A 26349-nucleotide genomic window follows, 5' to 3' on the forward strand; every position below is an offset into this window, starting at 1 on the left:
AGATTTTAACCCCCAATCCTAGAGATGCAAAGCAACAGTGCTAACCACTAAGCCACCTACCACATTAAGGTAACCAGAATAAACTTAGAAAATGCTAAATGCTCGACAGTTATCTAACACAAAGAATTATGCTTTCATTTGCCAATTTCCAACAGAATAACAAAAAATTCAATTATTCTTAATCAATACTGCTTACTTGATTGTGTTGTGATCAGAAACACTTTGGTGATAAAGGCAAGACCAAGACCCTTAACAATGTGACCATCACAAGTCAAGAGTAAAAAGCCTAATTTTTCTCTGGGTCTCTGGAGAACTAAGGGTTTACAAATCCAAAGTACTGACATCTGTATTATTTTTCTTCACCATTTTCATGACTTACTGTATGATCAAGATCGAGACAAGACTGGGACTAGACGGGATAAACCCCAAGAGCACACTAAGATCAGAGTGCAGCAGTCTAAAAAAATCACTCCCTTCTTTATCAAAGACAATGATTACGAGAGTCAGTAGTACGGTTTCAAATATGTGGTTGATAATGCTTTACAAATATGAGCCCTCGTCCCGGATAAGAATCAGTCAGAATTAGTGGTGAGTGCAGACTTCAGTATACAGACGCTAACTTAAGAATTTAAAGTGCAATGTAATTATTGAAATACTAAAAAAGAATGCAGGGAAAATAGTGCACTTTATTTTACAGACGTAGTACATTTTCATTCTGACAGCTGCAGTATTATCTGGACCCACTAGTCTTAAATTTGACTAATCTTTCCTGCTTGCCACACTGTCTCAGGGGAAACAAAATCATGTCCTGGATGTTTTTTTGTCATGAGGTTATGGAACGAGTTTACAGAGTTTTTTCCATCTTTTGCCAAAGACAAAAGTGCGAGTGAGACATGATGTCCACAAGTACAAGACGTACTGTAATATACAGTAAATACTTCACTACTGCGGCAGTGTTGGTATATGTGTGTGGAGGAGAAAGAGAGCGAGGATATGTAGGATCCACCCCACAAGATGACCACAGTGGCTCTTTTCCTCTGTACTTTGGGCTGAGCTGGATTGCAGAGCGCTATTTTTACATTTGGTAATATCCCATTTTCATTGGCACACCAGCATGGACCGGCATACAGTACATGGATGCGATTTGAAAATGATGTTTAAGGAACTGTTCATGTGTCATCAGAAGATATTTCTAACGGCTATTTATAACTCAATTGTAAATGAGAACATTCTCTAATGGTAGTCGTTGTCATTTTTCTCTGAAAATGATTTTCCAAAAAAAGGAGAACTTACTTACTGACTTACAGCATTGTTCAAAAGTCTTTAGCCATCTAACTGACATTTGCACAGTGCTTACCTGAGCAGCAACCTCATTTCCCCCCTCATCTGTTCCAAACACTTAGCATTCAAAATCACCAGTATGCTAATCACCGGCCTGGTCATTACTCACCCCACTGGACTTTTGTGACTGGACTGAAAATGAGGAACAAGAAACTTGCGAGCCCAAGTTCTTGAATAAGCCTGGAGAACTATTCCTCAAGACAAAGAAAAAACAATGAGAGAAAACTGTTTAAAGACTGGACTTCAAGAACATTGTAAGAAACTTTGCTGCAAGAACAGTAAGATGGTTGCAATAAAATAAGCCATATATGTGGGTAACCACTGTTTATATTATTATTATTATTATTATTATTATTAATTTGATGGGGGGAGCCCTCACAATTGAGTTGATTCTTCAAATATCATTTGATTTTAATTGACTCTAATCATCATATATTGATGTTAGTGGTGCTGGAGTGGGTATGGATAAGTCAGTCAGACAGTCTGGAAAATTTTGTTCCTTGCACATCATTTCTCATAATGTCTGATATGATTATGGTATCTCCCATATCTGATCTGCCACCATTGGCATGGAACAGTGGTTACCAATTCTGCATATCAGAAGCCATCTCTAGTAGGAACACCTCTTATTAAACTTCAATTGAATGGTACATAATAAGCAGAACGACTTCCTTGCTGGTTCTCACCATAACTAATCAGAAATATAGTTCAAAAAGAGGCAAAACCACTTGTGCAGGGATTTTCCTTTGCACTCTGTTAACCCACATTCACCTCCAGCTGCTCGTTCTGGCTCGCATTTCGTCTCTGTTTGTCTCTAGCTGCTCCGTCTGGAAGTGCACAGGGTGAAAACTGCTCCATTCATTTTTCCAGAAGCCTTTGAACACTCCAAGTGAAAGCGCTAAATATTTACACGAGAGACCGGTGTTTGTTTAAAGTAGGAGGGACACAGTGGTGAGAGAGAGACAGACAGAGAGAAGGAGAAAAATAAAGAGCAAGGGTGTAAGTTTAGACAAAACACCTTCAGCAATGTGATGACTGCCAGACCACACGCTTTCTTATGAGCATTTCGGTCTCTTCAACTCCTTTTCAGGGCATAGGAGACAGAGCAGAATCACCTATACAAAACAATGTATAGTGCCCAATAATCTTCTTGCAAAAAAGCCACACTGACTCAAATTGTCAAGAAAAATACTGGAGTGAAAGATCCTAATGGACAAAAGATAATTTAATTGCATATATTCTTGTAATTACAGAATTATATGTGAATATTGAACCCCTTTTGCCACCTCTGGTTTTAAGATTCAGCCTCGTGTTAAAGTCTAGTTAGCCATAAAACAACACAGACCAGTTCAAAGGCAATTCAGAACAACTTAGAACCAGTTACTTAGGAGCAGTGTTCGGTGTAACGCGTTACAAAGTACTCAGATTACTTTTTTGATGTAACGAGTAATCTAACGCGTTAGGTCCGCCATTTAAGTACTCAGTTACTTAGGTATTTTTTCAAAAATGCAATCCGTTATTCAGACAATTTATGTAATCCGTGAACCAACAGCAGTGATTCCCAATCCATTAGTGTGTGTGTGAGAGTCGTCCTACAAGCCCCGCCCCCGATAACCCACCCCCTCTGTTATTTCTGCTGTTATACCCCTATCTCACCTATGCGGTTTGACTATGAGAGGACCGACATGTGGAAAGATGGACACCGCATCACAGTGCCAAAACTCACGGTGAATCATGATGAACCGTACTTACGGCCACTGCGCAAAACCACGTAGGTAAGATAGGGGTATTAGCAGTTAACAGATTATGGGCCAAACTTCGCTAAGTGATAAGGTACAATAATTATAAAGGTCTTGACTAAAACAACATGCATGAGGAAGCACAAAGGAGTTTTCATTTTCTGCAATAGAAAAGTACTTAAACTAGTTACTTTTATCAGAAAGTAACGCAGTAATGTAACTGATTACCTTAAGACAGTAATTTTGTAATGTAATTAGTAACTTTAAAAAGTAACGTCCCCCAACACTGCTTAGAAGACAAAGTGTGGTTTAAAAAGACCTCACATTACCACATGTGTTTTCTTGCTGACTGGTTTTGTAGGTGGGTTTTGGCACTAGCATTTAATAATTAACTGCCCTTTTGCTATCCAAGGGTGGGCATGACTTTGGCGGACAAACTTTGTGATATCATATTCAAAGGGTCTATTAACACACTCAGAGGGGCATGGTGACTTAGCAGCTTAGCACTACTGGACGTTTGAATCTCACATCTGGTCTGTGTGCATGAGGTTTGCATGTTCTCCGCTTTTGTGTGGGATTCTTCCCACAGTTTCATAAAGACTGGCGCTGTAGGCTACTCAGTGATTTGAAATTGTCTGTGGTGTATGACTGGGTGTGTGACTGTAAGATTGCGCCTGGTAATAAGTTGGCACCTCATTCTTAGCTTAGTTGTGCCCTGAGCTTCTTGGGATAGGCCCCCACAACCCTACACAGGATAAATAGTACATAAAATACGTAAAGGAATGAATTATAAAGCCCTAATTCTAATACATTGTTATCTTACATTGTTGTTATGTGAGACCAGGTCATTATTTCGCAAGTAAGAAATAAGTCTCAGGTCTTGGCATCCTAGTCCTAAATCAAATCCCAATTCCAGATATACTGTACTGTATGTCCAAGGCAGGTTAGACATCATCAATTTCAAGTGTTGTGATGTAAATATGTTATAAATTGCTCTTTACAAAATTTAGGGGGCAAGGTAATAATTATCATAAAAAGGTTACATAAATTATTTTGAATTTCAAGCAAACTTAAAATATAAATTATAGTATAAAATTTATAGAAATACATCTGTGATAGAAATCGGCCCTCCAAGCTTGGAATTAAACAGCGCTAGTATAGTCTATTTTCACGAAGAGCACATATCTCTCTCAGTTAAATTTGGGTTTGCTCTGGGTTTTACTTTAAAGTAATTTCCATTCATGCCAAAATATCAGTTCATCCATTTTCTATCTCGTGGACAATTCCCATGGAACAGGCAGCTCTTCCCATTTCACGACAGCTACCAAACAGGGAGCTTCCCATGACCGCAGCAACTGCATCTTTTTTTTGCATCTGCTGTGCCAGGGATTGGCATAACACAACTGGAGCAAAGCTCTATCAGCCCACTTCCACATGCATGATCTCATAAGTGCCTATGATTAATACAGGACTGAAAGAAAGCCCCGGCCCCTCCCTCTCTAACTGCATGGCCAGTTTTGCTTACTTGGGAGCTTTTCTCATTTTTACCACATAAAGCGACCAGTACAAAAGGTGTTATCAGATTTTCTTAGAACATGGTAATGTAATCATTAAGGATGGAATCTTGCATTTGTATACTTTGCAACTATCAGCACAGAAAAGTCTTCAGATCAAATGAGGTTATATTTCTAGTTTATCGGTACAATGACTGCAAAAAGCTGCATCTTTTGAGAGGGAGAGAGAGTGAAAGAGAGAGAGAGAAAGAGAGAAGTCCATGTGTCAGCTCAATGTGTGATTGATGTCCATCATGGTTTCATTATCCCAAAATTCAGCTCACATCAGTGATAGAAGAAAGCACTACAGGTTCTGGTATACTAGGTGTATTTATTCTAGGTAAAGTGACTCAGCATTAACTGACGGCTCCCTTTTTTCTGCCTGTTGTCCAATAAAATCTGACAAGAGCCAAAAACAAAAAACAAGACATACAAAGAGGAAACCAGGCAAAAGGCAGCCAGCAATAGTATGTACTGTATAATGGTAATATACATGCTGATGATGATGACGATGTTGATGATGATGTTGATAGCAAATTATAAATAGCAATATTATATTACATTATACAACAGTTAGTTTTGACCAAATAATCTGATTGAACAAGAAGCATTCCTCAAGTGGTGATATAGAGCATAATAACTCTGGGACGTTTAACTATTTACAGTATATCAGTCCAAGTCACAGGTGTTCTACTGTACAATCGTTTATTATACTAAGTGTTGCGAGCATGAGTGAAAGTAGCTGTGTCCGGTCCACAGTACTAAAAAGAGGAAAGAGCAGCTGTCTGCCAAAACCCACAGAAGCACTTTTAGGAAGAAAACACATCTGACGTTATGTTATCTTAAACAACACTCTGTCTCCTTAGTAATTGCTTCTACATCATTCAGAATCTCCTCTGAGGCATCCATGTTCTGTTTACTGCTAACCCAAGCTGCAAAGCTAACTAACTTCTAACACAAGGCTGAATCCCAAATCTCTCTCTAACTCCTGATCATGGGAACTCAGAAACTCAAAAAGTTAGCTGATATTCTAAAGTATAAAGAGAAAGAAATCATAATCTGTTCATGATAAATGCCACTTGTAAATCTGTTGTGTAAAAGCAATATGACTTTCAACGTCATGCTGTTGTACTGAATATTAGCATGGCTGCAGCCTTGTGCCCACAAATGCATCACGGCCGTGCTGATATTCAGCACAACAGCATGACCTCGAGAGTGATATTGCTAAATCTTCTGCAAATTATATACATTATACTGTATATTATCTGCATGTATATATTATATATTATCAATGGATAATATAAGCACTGTTGTAAATACACTCTTTCACACTAGTTTCACGCCAGTTTTTTTTTTATTATTATTACTTGATTACTAGAAAATTGCTGAAATGCAATGACTTAGACTTCTACACACATAATTGCACAATGACACAATTATTATTAGTATTATTATTATTGTCATTGTACAGAACTTACGCTAGAGCTAGTTCTTTTTCCACAATTTTTGTTTCTGTCAAGAATAATTTCTCCTCATACTGTGTTTCTCACAGTTCTTTTCATGCGACCACACATAAGATCTCAGTGGCCTATATGCTATCGGACGCTCTTCTTCCTTGCTGTGACCCAGTAAGACCCCTACTGAGTAACCTTTGCCCCTCAACCTTTTTCGGGGGGGAACCTGAGCAGTAAGCAAAAGGATATATTTAAGCATATATCTTTCTGTTAACTCTACTTCAAATAACAAGGGATATTAACAAGTTAAACATCCAATCAGTCAAATTAAGTACGCCAGTAAATTACATGCCTTTCAGGTTTAGTAAAGGCATATCTCACAGCGACAGGGTGCATGGTTTGATCTTGATCTTAAGTTACTGTTAGTATGGAGTTTCTCAGGTTTCTTTCTACCTCCCCAAAACCGTTCCAGTGTGTGGGTTGGCTATGCTAAATTGCCCGGAGTTATAAATGAATGAATGCTGCATGCCTGCACATATCACAGGAACTGGATTCTGATGATTTACATTTTTTGTGCATTTGTCAAATTCCCAAATCCAAAGCAGCAACTCAGGTTCTCCACACTGTATGATATCAAGTAGTGCTTTCGGTAAATCCTTATGTCTCAGTCCAAGCATTTTACATCCCAATGATCTGTCATTCTTTTAAATTTTACATATCAAATAGATGATTATGTGACTTTCTAAACTGACATAGTACCTGACTCACAGAACCTAAATTGATGACTATTAGGACAATCTTACACATCTACTGTACTATCAAACATTTATCTAAAGTAAGCAATATTTTGGAGGGAAATAAGATTTATCAAGAAGCTGCTCTTTCACTGTGTTTCTTTTTGTTAAAACAGATTGTGAATTCTAAAACAGACTGAAAAGTGTTATATATTACAGAACAGTGAAGCACAGTAAAGTTATAGTATAATATATTCATGATAAAACACGAAGCACCCATAGCCATCATCCCTAGGAAGCACTCAAATTAAGGCAAATGCGTTTTTATTTGTCACATATACACAGTGAAGGTATTTTCCTTGCATATCCCAGCTTGTTAGGAAGCTGGGGTCAGAGGTCAGGGTTGCCCTTGGAGCAGAAAGGGTTAAGGGCCTTGGTCAAGGGCTCAAAGCTTGAACTCCTGACCTTTGATCAATAACCCACAGTCTTATCCTTTTAGCTCCCACTGCCCCAAGGCTTTGCGACAGTTTAAAATCTAGACACAACTTTCCAAAATTGTCTGTCTAATTTAATTTTTGGAGACCTCACATGTTTCTGTGTGATCCCCTTATGATTAGGTCAGTGGGCACAGCAAATAATGGCTGATTTATGCCAACGCTACAGTAAGTGTAAATGCTCCTGAATCAAAGCTATTCACATTGTGTCTTGATTTACGGATGAATATAGAAAAGTATGAATACTCTCTGCTAGTGCTCTTACCCCCTCACTAACACTTACACATGCCTCAGTGTGGGGATTTTCTGAAACTGAGCTTCGTATTTAACAGAATGATAACAACATGCCGAGACTCTCAGCCTGGCATGGTTGATTAGGATCAGGTGTGTGGTGTTTCCCCGGCTCGGTCTCCAACACAACCACAATATCCTGTGCATACTTACATATATACTCTGTGCCTTTCTGTCCCAATAGCTTAGTGTTATAGTGATTATATCCTGTCCTATCAATAGCTATAGCAAGACCATTCTGTCTTTTCATAAACCAGATCTAAACATCTTAACTCATGGAATGCTTTTAAACGAGGAAATTGTTTGGTATATGAATAAGAGAGCAGGAAGTAACTGCAGTGGACTTGAGAAATACATGGAGATTGCACGGTAGCGGACAATTTATTTGCTGATTTAAGAATTTTTTTCCAATACATCCTGTTTCTCTGGTCAGTTTATGTCTTACACTAAAATTCTTGCGACATCTGATTCCCACAGAGAGGGAAAACCTTAACATCTGCAACCAAAAGCAAATTTGTGTTGCAAATAGACAAATTATAATAAATTATTAACTTTTATTATTATTATTATTATTATTATCATCATTATTATTATTGTTGTTGTTGTTAATAATAACAATAATAATAATAATAACAAGTTATTATTATTATGATTATTATGATAATAACAACAATTATTATTATTATTATTATTATTAAGTATAATAAAAATAACAATTATTATTGTTGTTATTAATATGATTATTATTTATACTTATTATTGTTGTTATTATTTTTATTATTATTTTTATTATTATATATGATTGATTAATTGATTGATTGATGTTTCTACAAAGCATGCTGTTTTCTCGAGGCAACACTAGCACACATTAAGAAGCATGCAGAAACTAGAAAGGGCAGCGGAGGCTTAAGGTTCTGGATTACGGCTATGAAGGTTGGGGGTCTAAGCATTAACACAACATAGGCAAGCTGTCATTAAACAAGGCCCTAAATCCTCATTGCTCCAGGGTATCCTGGCACTCTGACTCCGAGCTCCTAACAAGCTGCAATATGTGCATGTGTGTGGGAGGGAATCACTGTGCAGCAATATGTACAGTATATGACAAGTAATGTGTAATATGTAGTAATATGATAGTAATTTTTTTTTTTATCCACTCGGTGTATGGAAGTATTTTGGCTTCTGATGGTCAGGTGACCTAACTCTTCTGTAACGATCACTAGAGCTAGACAAAACCCCAAAGCAAACCTTGTGCTGACTGTGCAGTTCATATTTATCAGACAACACAGGACTCAAAACCTACAGAGACAGATATGAATTTAGAGAACACAACAGCAGTATTTAAAAAAAAAAAGGAAAAAAAGATAAGCAAATCCTTACTGTTTACTGTTCCGTCAGTGAAACCCTTTCCAGAGAGCTAGTTAATTAGTGAACAATCAATTAACTAATTAACAGTTAGTAATTAATTGTGTTTCATTTCGCTTCAAGAGTCTAGAGGGATCACACAAGACAATTATTAGTATTATTATTACATTTCAAATAATGTGACTTATACTGTATATTAATGAACATTTGAATCAAATAAAAATAGAAGCCCAAGATGCTTATTAAGGAAATGCTTATTTGTGTTGTGCTGAAAACGCATCATGTAGGGACACAGTTTAACGTTACTGCCGGAATCTGATTACAACTTAAATTCCCACAACACAGTATAGCGTGCAAACACTGAGCACAACATCATTCCCTTGCCATGTTCCCAGTCACCTGAGTACTAATCTAGCATGCCTGGTCCCAATAACCCTCACAGTGCTTAAATACAGACTTCAGATGATCACATAGTTGCGGATTAAGGCTTAGTACCGCTATATCTCAACTTATCGAGCCTGTAATCAATGTGATATTCTGATTTTTGTTACTGTCCTGTCTTTTGGCTTTGAGTATTTTAGATTTAACTCATGGCCTGACTAGTGCTTCTGCTTAAAGTCTTGAATTCGTCTGCCTCTGCTACATATTACTAATCAATTAATTAATCAATTAATCAAATGAATCAATTAAACCATCAATTAAAAAAAAACAGCATCCATCATTTTGTTTTGAACCTCAACCTCAATAACCAGAAGGAAACCTTCTTTTAAAATTAAAAATACATATATGCATGAGCACAATCTTTAGTTCCACTGTACAGCAGTCATTGTCATCTGTGTCACTTGTTCCACACTCCCACTAACACAGTAGATCTACTTTAGAAAATGGAAAAAGTGTGAGATGAACAACCAAGAGAAGTGGGAAGAGGTGTGGGATCAGGGACAAAGCCTTTCCTTCACACAGGGTTTGTAAAAGACAGCCTCACTATTATCAAGTTAATTAATTAATCAAATGTGATTTCAAAGACTTATTGCGAAATAAGCCCACGCATTCTTCAATAAATGCGGAACATAATTATCCACAAAGGTGTAAAACACTGGTTCCTGTGAAACAGCAAGTTTATGCACGTGCTTCAAATAAGAGAAATTCATTTCATGATCAGATCAACGCCCCTGCAAAATGAATAAGGCAGGGTGACAGTTCCCACAATTACTCCTCTGCTTTAAAAGAAACATGCTTTCTCTGTGAAAACTACCACACACACCCTTCTCAGGTTGAAACCGCTTTCATGATTGCAGAGCAAGACTGCTCAGATTCACTGTGAATGACGTCACAGAGCAGACACTGTCAATCAAACCAATTAAGCCTGACGGAAAAATTAAGCTGGAGACATAAAGTGCCAGACGAAGCAAAAGTCCAGAGCACTTAGTCATCACTGGTATATATGTAATACTTGTGTGGGTAACTCTCGTCTAAACCTCATGATATTTTGCTGGATAAACATTTGGCAGATGACAAATTTGTTTGCCTCTTTTTCACTTTTACAAGAAATAAAATACAGAAACAGCCTATTTTTAGAACAGTTTTACATTTAGGCATTTGGCAGACGCTCTTATCCAGAGCGACTTACATTTTTATCTCATTACACATCTGAGCAGTTGAGGGTTAAGGGCCTTGCTCAAGGGCCCAACAGTGGCAACTTGGTGGTTGTGGGGTTTGAACCTGGGATCTTCCGAACCGTAGTCCAATGCCTTATCCACTGAGCTACCCCTGGCCCCACAGTTTTACCACATAATAGTATACAGTTAGTCCAGCTATGCACTCTTTTCAAACAATTATGCTATCATTTGTGCCATACAAACAACTGTTGGGTGTGTAAACTATCTAAATCTTCAGAAATTCATCAGCAACCTCATTTCCCCTCTCGTCTGTTCCAACCATTCACCATTTAGCATCACCAGTATATTAATCAGCGGCCTGGTGATCTGTCCCCATCTGCTTCTGTCGTCGTCTGTTTCTCACTGGTTCATGAATTACGTTAGATGTTTTTTATGCTTGAGTGAGTCATAGGTCTCTGTATGGCTTAACAAACAAAAAACATTGCTCTAAAACTGGCCAGGTACAGAGACTGGACTGAAAGCCAAAAACTTGCCAAAAATAAGAGGCAAAAAAGTCCTTCAGGAAGTCTGGAGAACTATTCCTCAAAACAGCATTACAAATACAAAATATGAAATAACTCAAGACTTTGGCACAGTACTGTACAACAGAAGAACGAAAACATACAGCACCGCTCCGGCACTTTTAAATAGAGGAAAGGGTACCTTTCCAACATGTGCAGAAAGGATACATTTACTCCAACATGAAAGAAATAATTGGATCAAGCGTTTGCATGGGTAATATCTAGATACTAGATAAAAACTCTAAAATAAAGCCGCCAGATCAGGTCAAACTGTTTTCACTGAGGTGGCCACAAGATGCATTATTTTATTCCGAAGTGTGTTATAATTGGGGAAACTTGTAGTGGTGCTATTGTTTAAATGAAATGAACCTAAACTGGGTCTATTTTAAGGTAGGAGGAAGTTGGTTTGACGTTAAGTCAGTCTCCTGCAGTCTTACTGTACGTCAGCTGTACAGTTTTTGAAACGTTTGAATGGTACTCATGAGCACATTAGGCAAAGGTCAACTCACAAAGACTGAGGAAAGTGATTTGAGGGAAAAAAAAAATTGAACATATCTACATGAAACTCATGCAATTAATTTTTAAAAGCAAAAGCTGAACAAAGCCAAACATTATGCAAAAGAGAGTAATGCTTGCATCATCGCATTTAACCAATCTGGCCAGGGCTTGACAAAAACCGATTCATTTTAATTCCGCATAACCAAACCTAAGTCAATGTGAGAGTAATATCCAACTCGCAGCCACGAAATGTACAAGTGCACATTGTAATTCCAATTATAGCTGTACCACTGGACATGTTTAGAGTGACTCGTGAGCTAATCATGGAAACACTGGATGTAGGTCAGGTATACACCCTGTCAGGACACCAGCCCACTGCAAGACAGGTCTCTATTACACTCAGACAACAACACACTCACGCAAGCACACATTGATTTAGCTATTTTAATGGGTTTAAACATCCACTGTTTTGCAGATATTTTATAGTCACTGTAAAAAAAATAGTTTTTATTTTAACACTATGAAAGACTGAATGTCTGGACCTCCTGCACACAGCGAGAGAAGGAGTTCATTTGTACAGCATGGAAATGAATCACCAGTATGATTGATTTTGTCTGTCTGTCTGTGTGCGTGTGTGTGTGTGTGTGTGTGTGTGTGTGTGTGTGTGTTTGTGCGCGCATGTATGGGTGGTGCATGTGATTCCGTAAAATGTAAGAGCTGGCAAGGAAACAAATACACTGTTTGTAGTAGCTATAAATCATGTGGGTCACGTTAACAGAAGCAGAAAGCCGCCCAGGGAAAGTTTGCAGCTCCTTCAGTCTGGCCTGGGGATTGATGACTGCCATACGGATTGTGCACAACTGTGTTTATTATGGTCATGTACCAATAATCAGTTCTATAGAAATGCCAAAATTATTCAACACATTTAATATTGCTATTGTTATTACTTAACACATAATATTATTACTGTTTCTGCATTCTATTCAGGAAATTACTAATGGGCAGGATTGTGAGACTGGTGTTTATTCGCTCTTGGGATTGAGATATGGTCTGTTCATGCTGGAAGGAAAGCTTCTACTGTAAGGTCATGATTTTTAAAGTGGAACAAGTAAGTATTTTTAGTATTATTATTTTGTAATTAAGTATTGTTTATAAGTCTAAGTGGTCAAGTACATCTTTCTATCTAAAATGGCTCTAATAAGTAATATAGTACTTTATGTGCCAAAGTTTTTAATTAATTTGATTGTAATGTTATTATTATTATTATTATTATTATTATTATATTTTGAACATCAGAAGGCATCTAGCTATGTCTAGACTCTGTTGCATCTGGCATGTTCATTAGTGATTTAAAGCTTCATCCAGATTTAAAGTAAAGCTGCTTTGTGACAGAGTGCATAGTCCTGTTCATGATTATATCAAATCTATTATAAAAAAATATGCCAGAATGACCTGTGTCTATAATGACTAAATCTGAAAAAATATTAATAACAGTATTGTTTAAAAACAAAATACGGGCACAAGGCACGATTACTTCTTAAAAGAGATTTCCATATATAATTGCATACATACTGTACATACTGTACAAACAACCACTAAACGTTAAAATGTCAGAAAATAATTATGTTAAATATATACTTTTTTTATCTTAAGTATCTGCGTGAGTGCCTGACAAGATTGATCCTGAACTTTGGATTACTTTCTGTGTTAAGGTGCACGTGCCTGTATGGGATTCCTTAGTGTTCTCTGGTTTCCTCCAACCAAGTGGTTGGCTTGGTTAGGTGTGTGTGTGTGTGTGTGTGTGTGTGTGTGTGTGTGTGTGTGTGTGTGTGTGTGTGGATGCATGCGTGCGTGTTGCCCTGTAGAACAGGAAGTATTTATGCCTCGCGCTTTACTGAAGATGAATGAAAGCTTTATACTGTATAGATATTAGATCAGGACCTCTACCTTTATAACTCCTCTGTCTGACTGTCGGTCTGTCTGTGATATCATTTACAACTATCACTAGAACTGCACATATTTAAGATCTGTGTCGTAATTTTAGAACCAAAATTTACAACATAACATGTCAGGGCATACAATAGAAATACAAATACACTGCAAATTCACAGAACAGCCCTAGAGCGAAACAGCTTATGTAACTTTTTACAAGTATATACAGTATGTTTGCGTCTATAGGTACTTGTATAAAGCCATGCACTTTAACAAGAGGAGTTGCAAACTAATGGCACTCTACAATGACACTTTTTTGACAACAAGTATACACTGTAGAAAGAAATCGGCCAAAAAACAACTTTGAAAATCCAATGCTGCACGATCCGGGGATAGGCTCCAAGCCCCCTGTAACCCTGAACACAGGATAAAGCAGGATAGATAATGAGTGAGTGAGGATTTATGACTAGAGTTTGTAGTACCTTTGGAGCACTTACTCCAACCTTATAGTTTTGATGTGGTTCCTCCGTCTTTCTTTAATTATCCTGCGCTCATTTCAGATCATAGGACTGATTGAGTAGATTGAGTCGTCAGTATTTATTCTCAATAAATGAAACTGAAATGTACATGCATGTTTTAAACAGAGCAGTTCATACAAAATCTCAGATACAGCACAAGTAGTGTAGGTATAGGGAAGGACAGTGAAAGTCTTCTAGAGTTAGGACAAAAGGGAACTGATAAAACAATACTTAAAAAAACTTCTGTAAAAACTACGGAAATACCCCCCTTCATAAAAGTCAGCAAAGTACATACATACACCACACTATACCACAAACAATACATTATCGGCTGTGTACTCTTATAAAACAATATTTTTAATTAATGCATGGTCTACATTGTCTCATACACAGTTGGGTGAAACTATGCAGAGAGATAATAACATTATTAAATTACATTAATAGACATTAACACATTTGGAATAAGACTTGGCGATCTTGGACCACTGCTCCATGCTTAACACTGAGCCTTAATCGCTCACTCACTCATCGTCTATACCGCTTTATCGCGTATTCAGGGTGGCAGGTGGCCTGGAGCCTATCCCAGGAGACTTTGGACACGAGGCGGAATACACCCTGGATAGGATGCCAATCCATCGCAATGTACACACACACACACACACACACACGCATACTGTACATACGCTCACACATTCATTAACACACTGTGGGCAATTTTGGAACACCAATTGTCATGGACTGTCGGAGGAAACCGGAGAACCCGGAGGAAACCCACCAAGCATGGGGAGAACATGCAAACTCCATGCACTCAGACCTGAGACAGGAATCGAACCGAGACCCTGAAGGTACAAGGTGATAGTGCTAACCGCTATGCTACTGGGTTGCCAAGCCTTAAACAATCAAATCAAATTAAATACTGTATAATGTACGAATGCAAAAACATTTGGAGAAAATCAGTGTTAATCAGTGGAAATTTTGCTGAAATGAATCTCTTGTTTATGGCCTGTTTGTGCACAGCTTCGCTAAAAGATGTACATGTACCGAGAGAGTTCTTCTGGGAGTTCTAAGAGTTCAAATCATGTTTGTTTAAGGACAGACTTGCATTTTAAGGCAATATGCTGATACGTATAAATAATAACTTAATAATTATCTATTGAATACTGATCAGACAGTTTAATCGGAAGCATTAGGCAGTTACAGGTAGAAGACTACTTTACGGTGGTGGATGTGCGTCTTATTGCATTGGTGAATGTGGGAGGGCGTATTTTCCAGCAGTACGTTTTCCTGCGTACGAATTGGGGCCCACTGACTCTAACGCTCATAAACACACTGCTTTTAGAAAGCAGTCTGGGTCAACACAGGGAGGTAGAACCCACACAGCACCTCTGTGTGCGCTGTGCCCTGTGGTTTGATGGAGAGAGCGAAAGAGCGAGAGAGAGAGATGAAAAATGAAAGCTATAAATGATGTATAGTTCATCAGGTACAGCCATGCAAACTCTGAATGATACAGAAAAAATAAGGTGATAAGTAGTGCGTAAGCGGAGAAACCGTCTGTGTGTGTGGTGTAGTGGTTCCATGCAGGTAAAAAAATGACATCAGCAGGAAGTGATGTCATGGCTTCCCCTAAACACGTACCTTTGCTTTTAAAACACCATGCCCCCATTTCCCCCACTCGACCTGATGTGGGTTTTTTGTTTGTTTTGTTTTTTTCACATCCCACCTTTTTTTTTATTACTTTTCTTTGAGTAGAAAGCAAGCCGGTTTGTTTGAGATAGCTAATTGTTCCAGTAGTTATAATCATGTTTTGTTTCTAGGCCTATCTAAATGAATAAAATATCAAAAAACTACATAAAAGTGGTGTATTTACTGTAAATGTACGTCGAAGCACATATCCGTGCCATCAGAGTGTTTCATCTCGACGAGAACGAGATACGTACAAACAGTTGGCAAACGCGAGCGTGCATTTAAAAGTTAAAGGGAAGGAGGCCCAGAGAGAGGGAAGGAATAGAAGACAGAGAGAGAGAGAGAGAGAGAGAGAGAGAGAGAGACAGAGAGAGAGAGAGAGAGAGAGAGAGAGAGAGCCTGGTCTCCATCTGACTGAGAGTCTGGAGAAGCAGAGGAGCTCCATTCCAAAACATGGGGATTACATAACTCATGGAAACTGGCCCAAAGGAGGCCAACAAGTCTGTCTCTGTGCTGGAGACTGGCCACACACACACACACACACACACACACATACACACCCACACAGCTGACAGCTTTCACTTCCCCTAACCAAGAGCAGAACTGAAGGAAACCTGGGAGGCTCTTCAGGGGCAACAACCTCACATTTACCATGCAGGCAAATTCCTCTAATGATTATTGCATAAGATATTACATGATTTCTTTAGACAAACAACGAGCACAATGATTTTAATTTAACAATGATTTTATTGGGCTCGGTTCCAGTTCCAGAAACTGGTTTCAAGCCTTTTTGCTTTGTCCTAGTTTTCAGGGGGAGAAATACTGGGGTTATAAAATCCCTGTTGTTCAGCAATACTGAACTTTCAGCACAATAGGAACAGACAGCTTTTGACTTCGACATGTCAAGTAGTCAGAGTTTGGGTGGGCAATATAACAAAAGTATCACGATACATATCACGGTAGCTACTATAGGTACATTACACATTATGCTTATCACAATTATCACATTATTTCCTCATCTATTTTTGTCTATGCCACTGCAGGTATTACTCACTCACTCACTCACTCATTGATTCACTCGACGTTTATACTGCTTTATTCTGTACACAGGGTGTTGGGGGCCTGGAGCCTATCCAAGGAGAATTAGGACACGCCCTGAAAGGAGACTTAGGACCCTGGATGGAGTGCCAATCCATCGCAGGGCACACGCATATACACGCACTCACACGCTCGTTTATACACTATGGGCATTTTGGGAACACTAATCAGCCTAACCTGTATGTCTTTGGACTATGGGAGGAAACCGGAGCACCGGGAGGAAACCCACCAAGCACAGGGAGAACATGCAAACTCAGACTCATGCACTCGGACCCGAGGCGGGAATTGAACCTGGATCAAGGTGACAGCGCTAACCACTACGTCACTGAGCCGCCAGTGCAGGTATTAGTATGAGAAAAAAAAAAAAACATTGAATTAAAAATGGAACGAATGATTATTGACAAATTTCATCTTAAAAGCATATTTCAAGCATATATTTGGCAAGAGGTAAACCTTTCAGAACGTGATGTACACACACCGTACTGCGCAAAAGTCTCGGAGCCACCCCTCATTTCTTCATATTTTGTTTCCAAAGAGCTAGACTTTCTTGTAATTTTGAATGCATGAAAGTATTCCAAACACACTGCCAAAGCATCCCTCGACAGAAAGAAGAAAACACACACACACACACACACAAAATGGAACACGATCAGCCATGTTTTGGCCTCACCAATACCTGGATCTAAACATTACTGCAGTAGTGTGGGATCATCTTCACATACAGTAACAGAACGAAAGGCAGCCAACATCCAAAGAAGAGCTATGGAATGTTCTTCAAGAGGCCTGGAGAACTATTCCTGAAAACCGCTTACGGAAAACACTGGAAAGCTTGCCTAAGAAGGTTTATGTTGTGTTGAAGAATAACGCTGGTCATTATACAGTACCACATATTAATATTAAAGCTCATTAGGTTTACAGTACACAAGCTCTCTTTGTGTTATACAGTATAGTGAACTTACATTTATTTTTGCACATGTTGCAATTCATGTGTACCTATTGCCCCATTTTTCTAGCAAAATATAAAGAAATGAAGGGTGGCTCAAGACTTTTGCGCAGAACAGTATTGCATGCTTTCATCCACATTTACTGGCTACGGTGAGAACAATGATCATGAAGCATGACAGTGATTTAGCCTCAAATAATAGGTGACATTAATATGCTTAAAAGTTTGAACTTCACTTTTTTGATTAAACGTATCATGGAACGATCAATACTCAAATTTTGAGCAAATTGGATCTGTAACGAATATTTCGACCACAGTAATTTTATAAATTATTTGGAATTTTACTACAGTCAATGAAATTATTGCCGATGCCACATGATGGGTGGTCACAGCAAATGATAGGAAGATCATGCATAATTGAAAAAATCAATACATAAAAAATTCCTTATGACAAATAAAATAAAGCAATTTAAATTCTTCACACGTTGCATAAGCCTATAACTTTAAACTTTCTTTTTAAAGATTTTATTAAAAAAAAAAATACAACTGCATGTCATGTGCTTTACATTGCTGCAGGTATATAAAGCCTAACACATCCTTACACATCTTTGTTCTTTCCCTGTAGCGTGTGGTTGAAGCCCTCAGCCAACTATGTATTTACTGTGGTTTTGTTTTCCCAGACCTTTTCTTCAATAATAAGGTTTTGATTCATCAAAGTCAAACAGCATTTTTTCGAACAGTTTATGTGCCATTTAAATATTGTGAAAACTTTCTTCCACCCCAATATATGGGGTCCATAATATATGGAAACTTGAGTGCAAAAAACAGCCACTGGATTATTCATGGTCGTGACTCACTGCACCCCGAATCAGACCTTTACTTCGAAGTGATAAGGAATCTTCCGTTCTAGACTCATACTAATGAAGCATGGTGAATAGGAACATGGGCCATTTAACATATAGTATTGTGCTAAAGGCTTGAGCCACCCCTTATTTCTTCATATTACTGTAAATTACATAAAGTTATGTAGATTAAATTGAAGAAACAGGAGAAATGTTTTACAGAAGAGACTCTTTTCTGTTTTGGCACTTAGCTGGTGGAATGAAATTCCTCTATAGTGTAAGGATCTAACCAATGACGGAAACTTAAGTACTTTTAAGTCGCTCTGAATAAGAGCGTCTGCCAAATGCACAAATGTAAATGTATATGTATTGGGACAGGCTGCAAAATGCCTGACGTCTGGACACACTTTCTAATCCTGAGGGTGGTAACTCTAAATGAACTTCTCCTCTGCAGCAGAGGAAGGTTTTAAACTTGCTTGCCTGGGATGGTCTTTATAAGAATCAGTTTCATCGTAATGCTTAAAGGGTTTTGCAAATGCACTTGACAATATTGTTCTCGCAAGAACTATTCCAGAACTTGTTTTTGTTGTTGTTGTTACCTAATTACCTAATTCCATATGTCATTTCATAATGTGGGAACTTTTAACTGGTAGTGTATATGTGCATAAATAAAACTAATAAAATAAAGCATAAATAAAACTAATTTATAAGCTAATAAAATTGTTACATGTTAATATGTATTAAGAAATATTGGGAAACAATCATTGAAAAAAGGTACTGTAAGGTGTTTTAAACTAAACAGAAGGCGTATGAAAAAGCTGAATATGGTCATTTTCAACTATCTTAATCAGTTAATTCGAAATACAGGAGGCAATGAAAATATATCAGGGATCTTCAACTCCATTCCTGGAAGGCCAGTGTCCAGCACACCTAAACACACCCACTGAATCTGGAAATGAATGAATCAGCTATGTCTGAGCAGAAGGAACTGTGTTAAACACTGGCCCTCCAGTACATCTAATACACCATATGTTTGTTTTTGACATCCTTAAAACCTTTGTTCTCTTCTAGAAAAGTAAATCAGCCCCTGCTTTAAAGTAACTGTTTAAACTCCTAAAAACATTGTATATGTTTCCAGTGATCCTTGGTATATTGCTGTATGCCACTTTTTTCAGCACTGATTTTTTTCCCATATAAAATTTCCAAATGGACTTTTCTTCATGGTTGCACCAGACGACACCCTCTTACTCTCAATCAATCATTCTCTATACTGCTTATCCAATACAGGATTATGGTAGGCATATCCCAGGGGACTTGGGGAAGTAGGTGGGGTACACCATGGACAGCGTTTCAAGCCAATCCATCTCAGGGCACAAACACAAGAACGCACACACAATACGCAATTTGGAAATGCCACTTAGCTGCATGGCTTTGGATTGTGGGAGGAAACCAGAGTACCCACCAAGTACAGGGAGAGCATACAAACTACACACACAGACCCAAAGGCGTGACCCTGAAAGTGCAAGGCCACAGTGCTAATTACTATGCCAGCATGCCACCTGCACCACATGATATTTCATTAAATAACTTCAGGCGGATTTCTTTAGTGAATTGGGTAAGAAATATACATGCAAATGCTTAGTAGTTTTGTAAGCAATGCAAAATAATAATGAAATAATAATAATAAGAAGAAGAAATATAAAGAAGAAGAAGAACATCTATCCTGTGAGGTTTCAGATTCGCAAACTTATATGGTCACATTTGGACTTTTCTAATAAAAACACTATTAAAAAATGTGAAATGTAAATGCGGGTAAATATTCATGAGAGGTAAGTTTTGGTATGCATGTAAATTGTAAAGACAAAAACCAATAATCTGAATTAGGGATGTGCAATTAACTGTATTGTTTAACTGAATGTTCTATTTCATTGCTATTTGTATTTTACATCCACTGATAGAAACACATATGTTCAGTTTAATACGTGCATGATATTTCAGAAGTCTCTGAGTTGCTGTTAGTCTTTTGGCTGCTCTCGTTGAGGGGTCACCACAGCAGACCATCCAATCTGTACAACAACTTGTCACAGGTTTTATGCCAGATGCCCTTCCTGATGCAACCCTCCCATTTTATCCGGGCTTAGGACCGAGACTGCAGTAAAGGGGCTGGGTTTGGGCATTGGCTGGGAATCGAACCTAGGCCTTCCGCATGACAGGCAAGAAATCTACTATCGTTCCATTTAAAGAATTTTGCCAATATTGATTTATCACCTTTAAAGCATAAAAAAACTAATACTTGCATTATTAACAAACTTGACATTAATTATTATATATTAGACATAAATGTACATATATTACCTGTAAAAAATTAAAGCCTTTTGTGATTAAATAATTGAACAAAATGTCCATATTAAGATTTCGATTTTTATGGAATTAATTGTGCAGGACTAGTTTGTGTGGTTTGTTTATTGTTTGAGCTCATTTTCCCTCATTGGCAGGGACTTGTTGATTTAAACCGTTGTTCCAAGTCGCCATCAGAAGCCTTTTTTCTACCACGGATACTCGTTAAATTATGTTACAAACGGTAAAGGCATTTGAAATATTTAATATGCACACAAACACATGAGCAGACGTGAGGCAATATGTTTTACATTTGCCTACTGATGGTGTCCATGCCTACTGACTCATACATCTCCAAAATGAATTTTATTATGCCTTTAAATATGACAGCAATATTATGACAGTATAATGGCAATATTATGATAATATGACAGTAAATAATGACTCTAATAGCACTCCAGTGCAAAACTAATTTGCTTTGGTTCTGGTTTAAACTTATGCTATGAATAAATCTTTGCCCCTGAAAACACAATAGATAATATCAAATAAAAATGAGTTTATATAACTAACACTACAAACAGTATTATCCATCCATACATACATATGGTTACTTTAAACATACAGCCTCTTATAAAGCTGTGCAGATCGAACATGTCTGACTTTACACTGCAGCAGCTGGTTTTTCCACAAAGCAAAATCAACAAGCTGCAGAGACGCAGTATATGTGACCTGTTCCTTTCTGTGTAATGCTTTGGCACATATACAACAGATTTTTTTTTAAGCAAAGTACACTAAAGGTAGTTAATCATCTCAGATTAGTTACACGTTAAAAAATCGCACTATCCTACAGACTACGTCTTTCTGATTACAAAGGTGGATTGAGTAAGCATAATCCAAACAGCTTGATATTGGCAAATTCCACGTCTATACAAGTATACACATATTTACAAAATAACATCTTGATTCATGATATGATGTATAATTTTTTTTTTACAAAACGGGGTTAAATTTTTCATTGTGATATTTCATAGCAGCCTACTAATAGTAATGTTTGCTTTGTGGTTTTTTTTATATATGATTTGCATTGTTTTAACAGATTTATTTAAAGATTACAGGCAGAACTATTCAACTGTACAGAAAAAAACATATTTATAAAAGGTCATAAAAAGGCAGTTATTGCATGCACTATGAATAATACATATATCAACATATATAATGTACACATTAATGCATGCGTTATACATGCAATTTACAAAAAAATTTTTTTTTTTTTGCATGCACATACAGTATAATCTGGCAGACATATTCGGGCTACTGACCAAGCACAAATGATGACATGAAAAAAATGTATATAAAATAATAATAATAATCCGACACCTACCATCTTCTTCTCAGGGTTTCTTCCACTTTTGTTCCACTCGAGGTGCACGGTGGTCGTTTGCGTTATTCGGAGAGTCACTCTGGCTCGCGCTCGTGTTCCATGTGCTCGAAGCTCCGCATACAGCGCGAGACTGCTGGTGACGTCACGGGTTTACCGCAGCGCCGGGAAAGAGGTGAGCACGCGCGCAGGCTTTCAGCGCGGAACGGGAGTTATACAGTGACGTCAGAAAACGGAATTCTGTAATAGTAGCAAAAGAAGAAAAAAAGAACCGATTTATGTTCATGATTTATTTTGCCGAAATGATTTAGTCATTAATTAGATTAATTATGATATTGTACAATATTACTTTTTTTCTGGACCGCTCGATTTTAACACAATAATAATAATGATGACGAAGAAGAAGAATATTCTCGCCTCTGTACTATAAAGGTTGGTTTGGATTGGTTAGACATATGGTGGAGTGTGAACCGCTATCCAATCATAACACAGGAACTACACAGCTCCAGCCAATCAAACGCAGGAGGCGGGAGTTTGCCGGAAACTCAACGGGGAATAAAACTAGGCAGTGTGGGCGAGTGTGGTTGGCACCGAGCAGCAGTGATTGCGGTGCAGTGTAGAAGGTGGCACTGTAAAATACACAACTGTACGTGCTCAACTGTGCGTGCACGTGGCAGTCAGCTGAATCAATCAATCAGCACTATCTGCTGCATGCATGTTTTTATAGGTCGGATGTAGGACCAGAGACAAAACATCTAGACTGGATTTGACAATACAACTCTCTCCTGTTGTATTTACACACGTGATGCATAAACCCTCCTGTTCATTTGCAAATCCTGCACATAAACATGCAACCAATCTTACTTACTGTATACAGCATTATGATGTAGTTTACACCTTATTTTGCTGTTGGGTTAGATATTTGCTGTTATAACTCTGCTCTCGTGCAGTCAACTCTGTGTAGAAACCTGGATGGATTATAAACCCCCAAACCTGTTGGCAATCTTATTTTTAATAACATTTTACTTCCCTTCACTTTTTTTTTATCTTTAAACAATGTCATCATTGTATCATTGCTCAGAAACATAAATTTAAGGAACTGCTCAAGAGTGATGTTCACAGTTTATATTTAACTTTGATATAAAAAAAAACCAGAACAATGTTTTCAGAAAGAAAAACGCATTTATGGTTCAAAATTGTTCGAACATACAGCAAAACAAAATACAATTTAAACAAAATAAATTGTCTGAAAAACACTCAGACAATACAGATCAAAAAATACACTTTTTATGAAATATTAATTCAGTATATACAAAAAAAATACAAATTATTTTGTTAGGGCTACAACTCCCTGTGTTTTGTTGTTTTATTAATAAAAATAAATGCCTTAAATACAAATTATTTTACTCGACCGCCACTTTAAACTGCGGCAGTCTTAAACATAGAGAAAATCTGACAATATTCAAAAGTAAATAAAAAAACTAAACAAAATCACAATATGCACAACTTGCATACAAAACTTGAGGAGAAATGGTTCTTGAAAAGTCTGTTTGCTTTGTTTTTGTAAAAGTCTCTCTGCATCTTTTTTTTATAGCTGGGACCTCCGTATCTGCTGTAATCTGTGTTTTAATAGTTCGCTTTTTCTCCTCAGCTGTTCTTTGATGGACAGCAGCCTCCGTTCGTCTGCCTGCATGCTGTGAATGCACTCTGCTGCTTTCTTTAGGATCATCACCTTGGCTGCCTTTTCGTTGTTGGCTACCTCGGGGATCTCGTCACGTAGGGCGAAAAAGCTTAGCTTGAGTTCGTTGCGTCGCTGACGCTCCAGCACGTTGTGCGTCCTCCGCTTGTCGTTGTCCTCCGAGTCTGACGCTCGCGGACTCGTGCACTTCCGTGGCTTGCTGTGCCGGCTTGTACTGTGGCCAGTGAAGGAAGGTTCGAGGCGTGGGCGTTTGCTGACTGGATGCTCGTGCCGCGTGGACGGCAGGGCGGCGTAGTTGTGCTGCTGCGTGGAGACGTGGCAGCGCTTTAGCACCAGCGGACTGGGCTGTCTGGATTCGCTTGACTCAGTCTCGCTCCGCCTCTGACGCTTCTCCACTGTCACCACATCAATCTCCTCGTCGTCTTCCTCATCCTCGTCTTCTTCTTCATCCTCCTCTTCGTCATCTGCAACGAGAATGAAAATGTTATAGCTACAAATAGAGAAAATGAAATATTTGCATGTTCCCACAGATGAGATCTTGTGGGAAAATATTGGAATGTAGCGAGCAGCATTCTGCGCAGACGGGGAAGGGAGGGCAAAAAGGGAGAAAAAAAATCTCTGCATTCTGGTCCCCACCCACTTTCTTTATCAGCTGATGTTTGAACACTGCAGTCTCAAAGCTTGACTTATGGTCCAGACTTGTTCACAAATGCGTGGGTGGAGAAGAGGAAGCTATGGCAAGACAAGGTCACGCAGATTCTAATACAATTTCCTCCTTTCTTGCACATTTTTACACTTCTTCACCATGACTAACTCCACGTGCTGGGGATAGAGGAAGGAGCCCCTCTTACTGACATGATGTCCTTAATGGTGGTCATTAAGCGAAACAGTCTACAATCTGAGCACGCGACGTACCTGACTCGCTGCTGCAGCCGCTGTTGGGTGGAGTGTCTAGAGCCGGCGCGTGCTCCGGAGACGACGGCAGCTTTGCACACTTTGCCGGTTCGGTGAGCGCGTATGGGAACACCATGGAGGGATCGATACACTCCGACGCACTGAGATCGTGTAAATACACGCCGCTGCTGCTGCCGCTGCTGGTGGTGCTGCTGGTGTCCGTTGCATCACTTGCGGAAGATAAGCTTTTCCGTGCCGCGTGCAGCGTCGCGAGCCTCTCGGACACCACCTTCTCGAGCTTGGCGACCGCAGAGAAGCCGCTCCACATGCAGTCCTGGATGATGATGGACTTGAGGAAAGCCTGCGACGAGTCCGAGTCGCAGATGAAGCTCTGGTTGACCGCGTCGTCCCCGAGGAACTCGCTCACCATCTCCAGCTGCTCGGCTGTGGACGGCCGGCGGCTCGGTGACAGCGGCGGCGTGGGCAAGAGCTCGAACTTCTTCCAGATGTCCTCGCTGGGCGCCTGGCTCTGCTGCTGCAGCTGTGTGTAGAAGTCCTCCTCATCGGTGTCGAAGTAGAAGTACGGCTGCACCGAGTCGTAATCGTAATCGTAGTTCTTCCACGCCAGGCCACTGCTCATCGGCATGATAGCTGAGATCAAAGAGAGAGAGAGAGAGAGAGAGAGAGAGATGCGGGTAAGGATGCGGCTGTTTAAAGGAACTAACTTGTCCTCCCTAACGTTCCACAACCTTCAAAAAGCATGCACAGAGAAATGCACTTTTGGTGCACAAACATGCCAAATTTATTAAAGAGTGCACATGCAAAGTGTTTGCACATGCAGAACTCTTACACTCGCCATCACAGTTCACGCTCAACCCAGACATTTCAAAACACACGCATGCTGTCAGTGCGCACTCCACTAATCAGTCGTGCATCATGATCCGAGCCACAAAAACACACATGCACAAACTACTGTCAGTAATGAAAAACATTATAATACAGTAATGTACACCTCTGCGTGCTACAGTCATTTTGAATCACGCCCCTGGCATTTGCGCAGGTAGCGTTAAGTTCAGCAAACACACACTCACCATGCATCTACAAGGATCAGTGTCAGAAGTGTTCAGCAGGAGATGACGCCCTGAAACAGTGCACGAAAAACAGTATAATCCAAGCCCGTGTAGCGCCTCCAGGCAGCATAAAGAAGTATAAATCCACTCTACTCCTGATCCAAAGCGGGGAGTGACCAGCTAGCGCAAAGAAGACACGTCGGGCGCGCGCACACCCTCTCTCACACACACACACACACGCTCGGAAGCAGTAGTCAGTCTGAGCGGTGCGCCTAAACGCAGCGCGCATAAATCCAGCTCTGCTCTCTTC

The 26349-nt window shown here is 39.0% G+C and overlaps 1 protein-coding gene across 1 annotated transcript; it reads right to left on the minus strand.

Moving 5' to 3' along the window:
* Positions 1-23515: 23515 nt before the first annotated feature.
* On the minus strand, positions 23516-26131 carry myca (MYC proto-oncogene, bHLH transcription factor a). The gene is made up of 3 exons (XM_053487456.1): positions 26061-26131; positions 24991-25620; positions 23516-24539 (listed from the first exon to the last, which is right to left on the minus strand). Exons 1-3 carry the CDS (start codon positions 26065-26067, stop codon positions 23965-23967), a joined length of 1212 nt encoding a protein of 403 aa, XP_053343431.1. The 5' UTR covers positions 26068-26131; the 3' UTR covers positions 23516-23964.
* Between the last annotated feature and the right edge of the window lie 218 nt (positions 26132-26349).

The sequence above is a fragment of the Clarias gariepinus genome, chromosome 26 (assembly GCF_024256425.1).
Source record: "Clarias gariepinus isolate MV-2021 ecotype Netherlands chromosome 26, CGAR_prim_01v2, whole genome shotgun sequence".
NCBI lineage: Eukaryota > Metazoa > Chordata > Actinopteri > Siluriformes > Clariidae > Clarias > Clarias gariepinus.

What these genes read in the sequence shown, in the direction of transcription:
- myca (XM_053487456.1), bottom strand. An exon ending in CGGCTGCAGCAGCGAGTCAG is followed by an intron (nt 24,540 to 24,990) that starts GTACGTCGCGTG and finishes TTCTCGTTGCAG; the next exon opens with ATGACGAAGAGGAGGATGAA.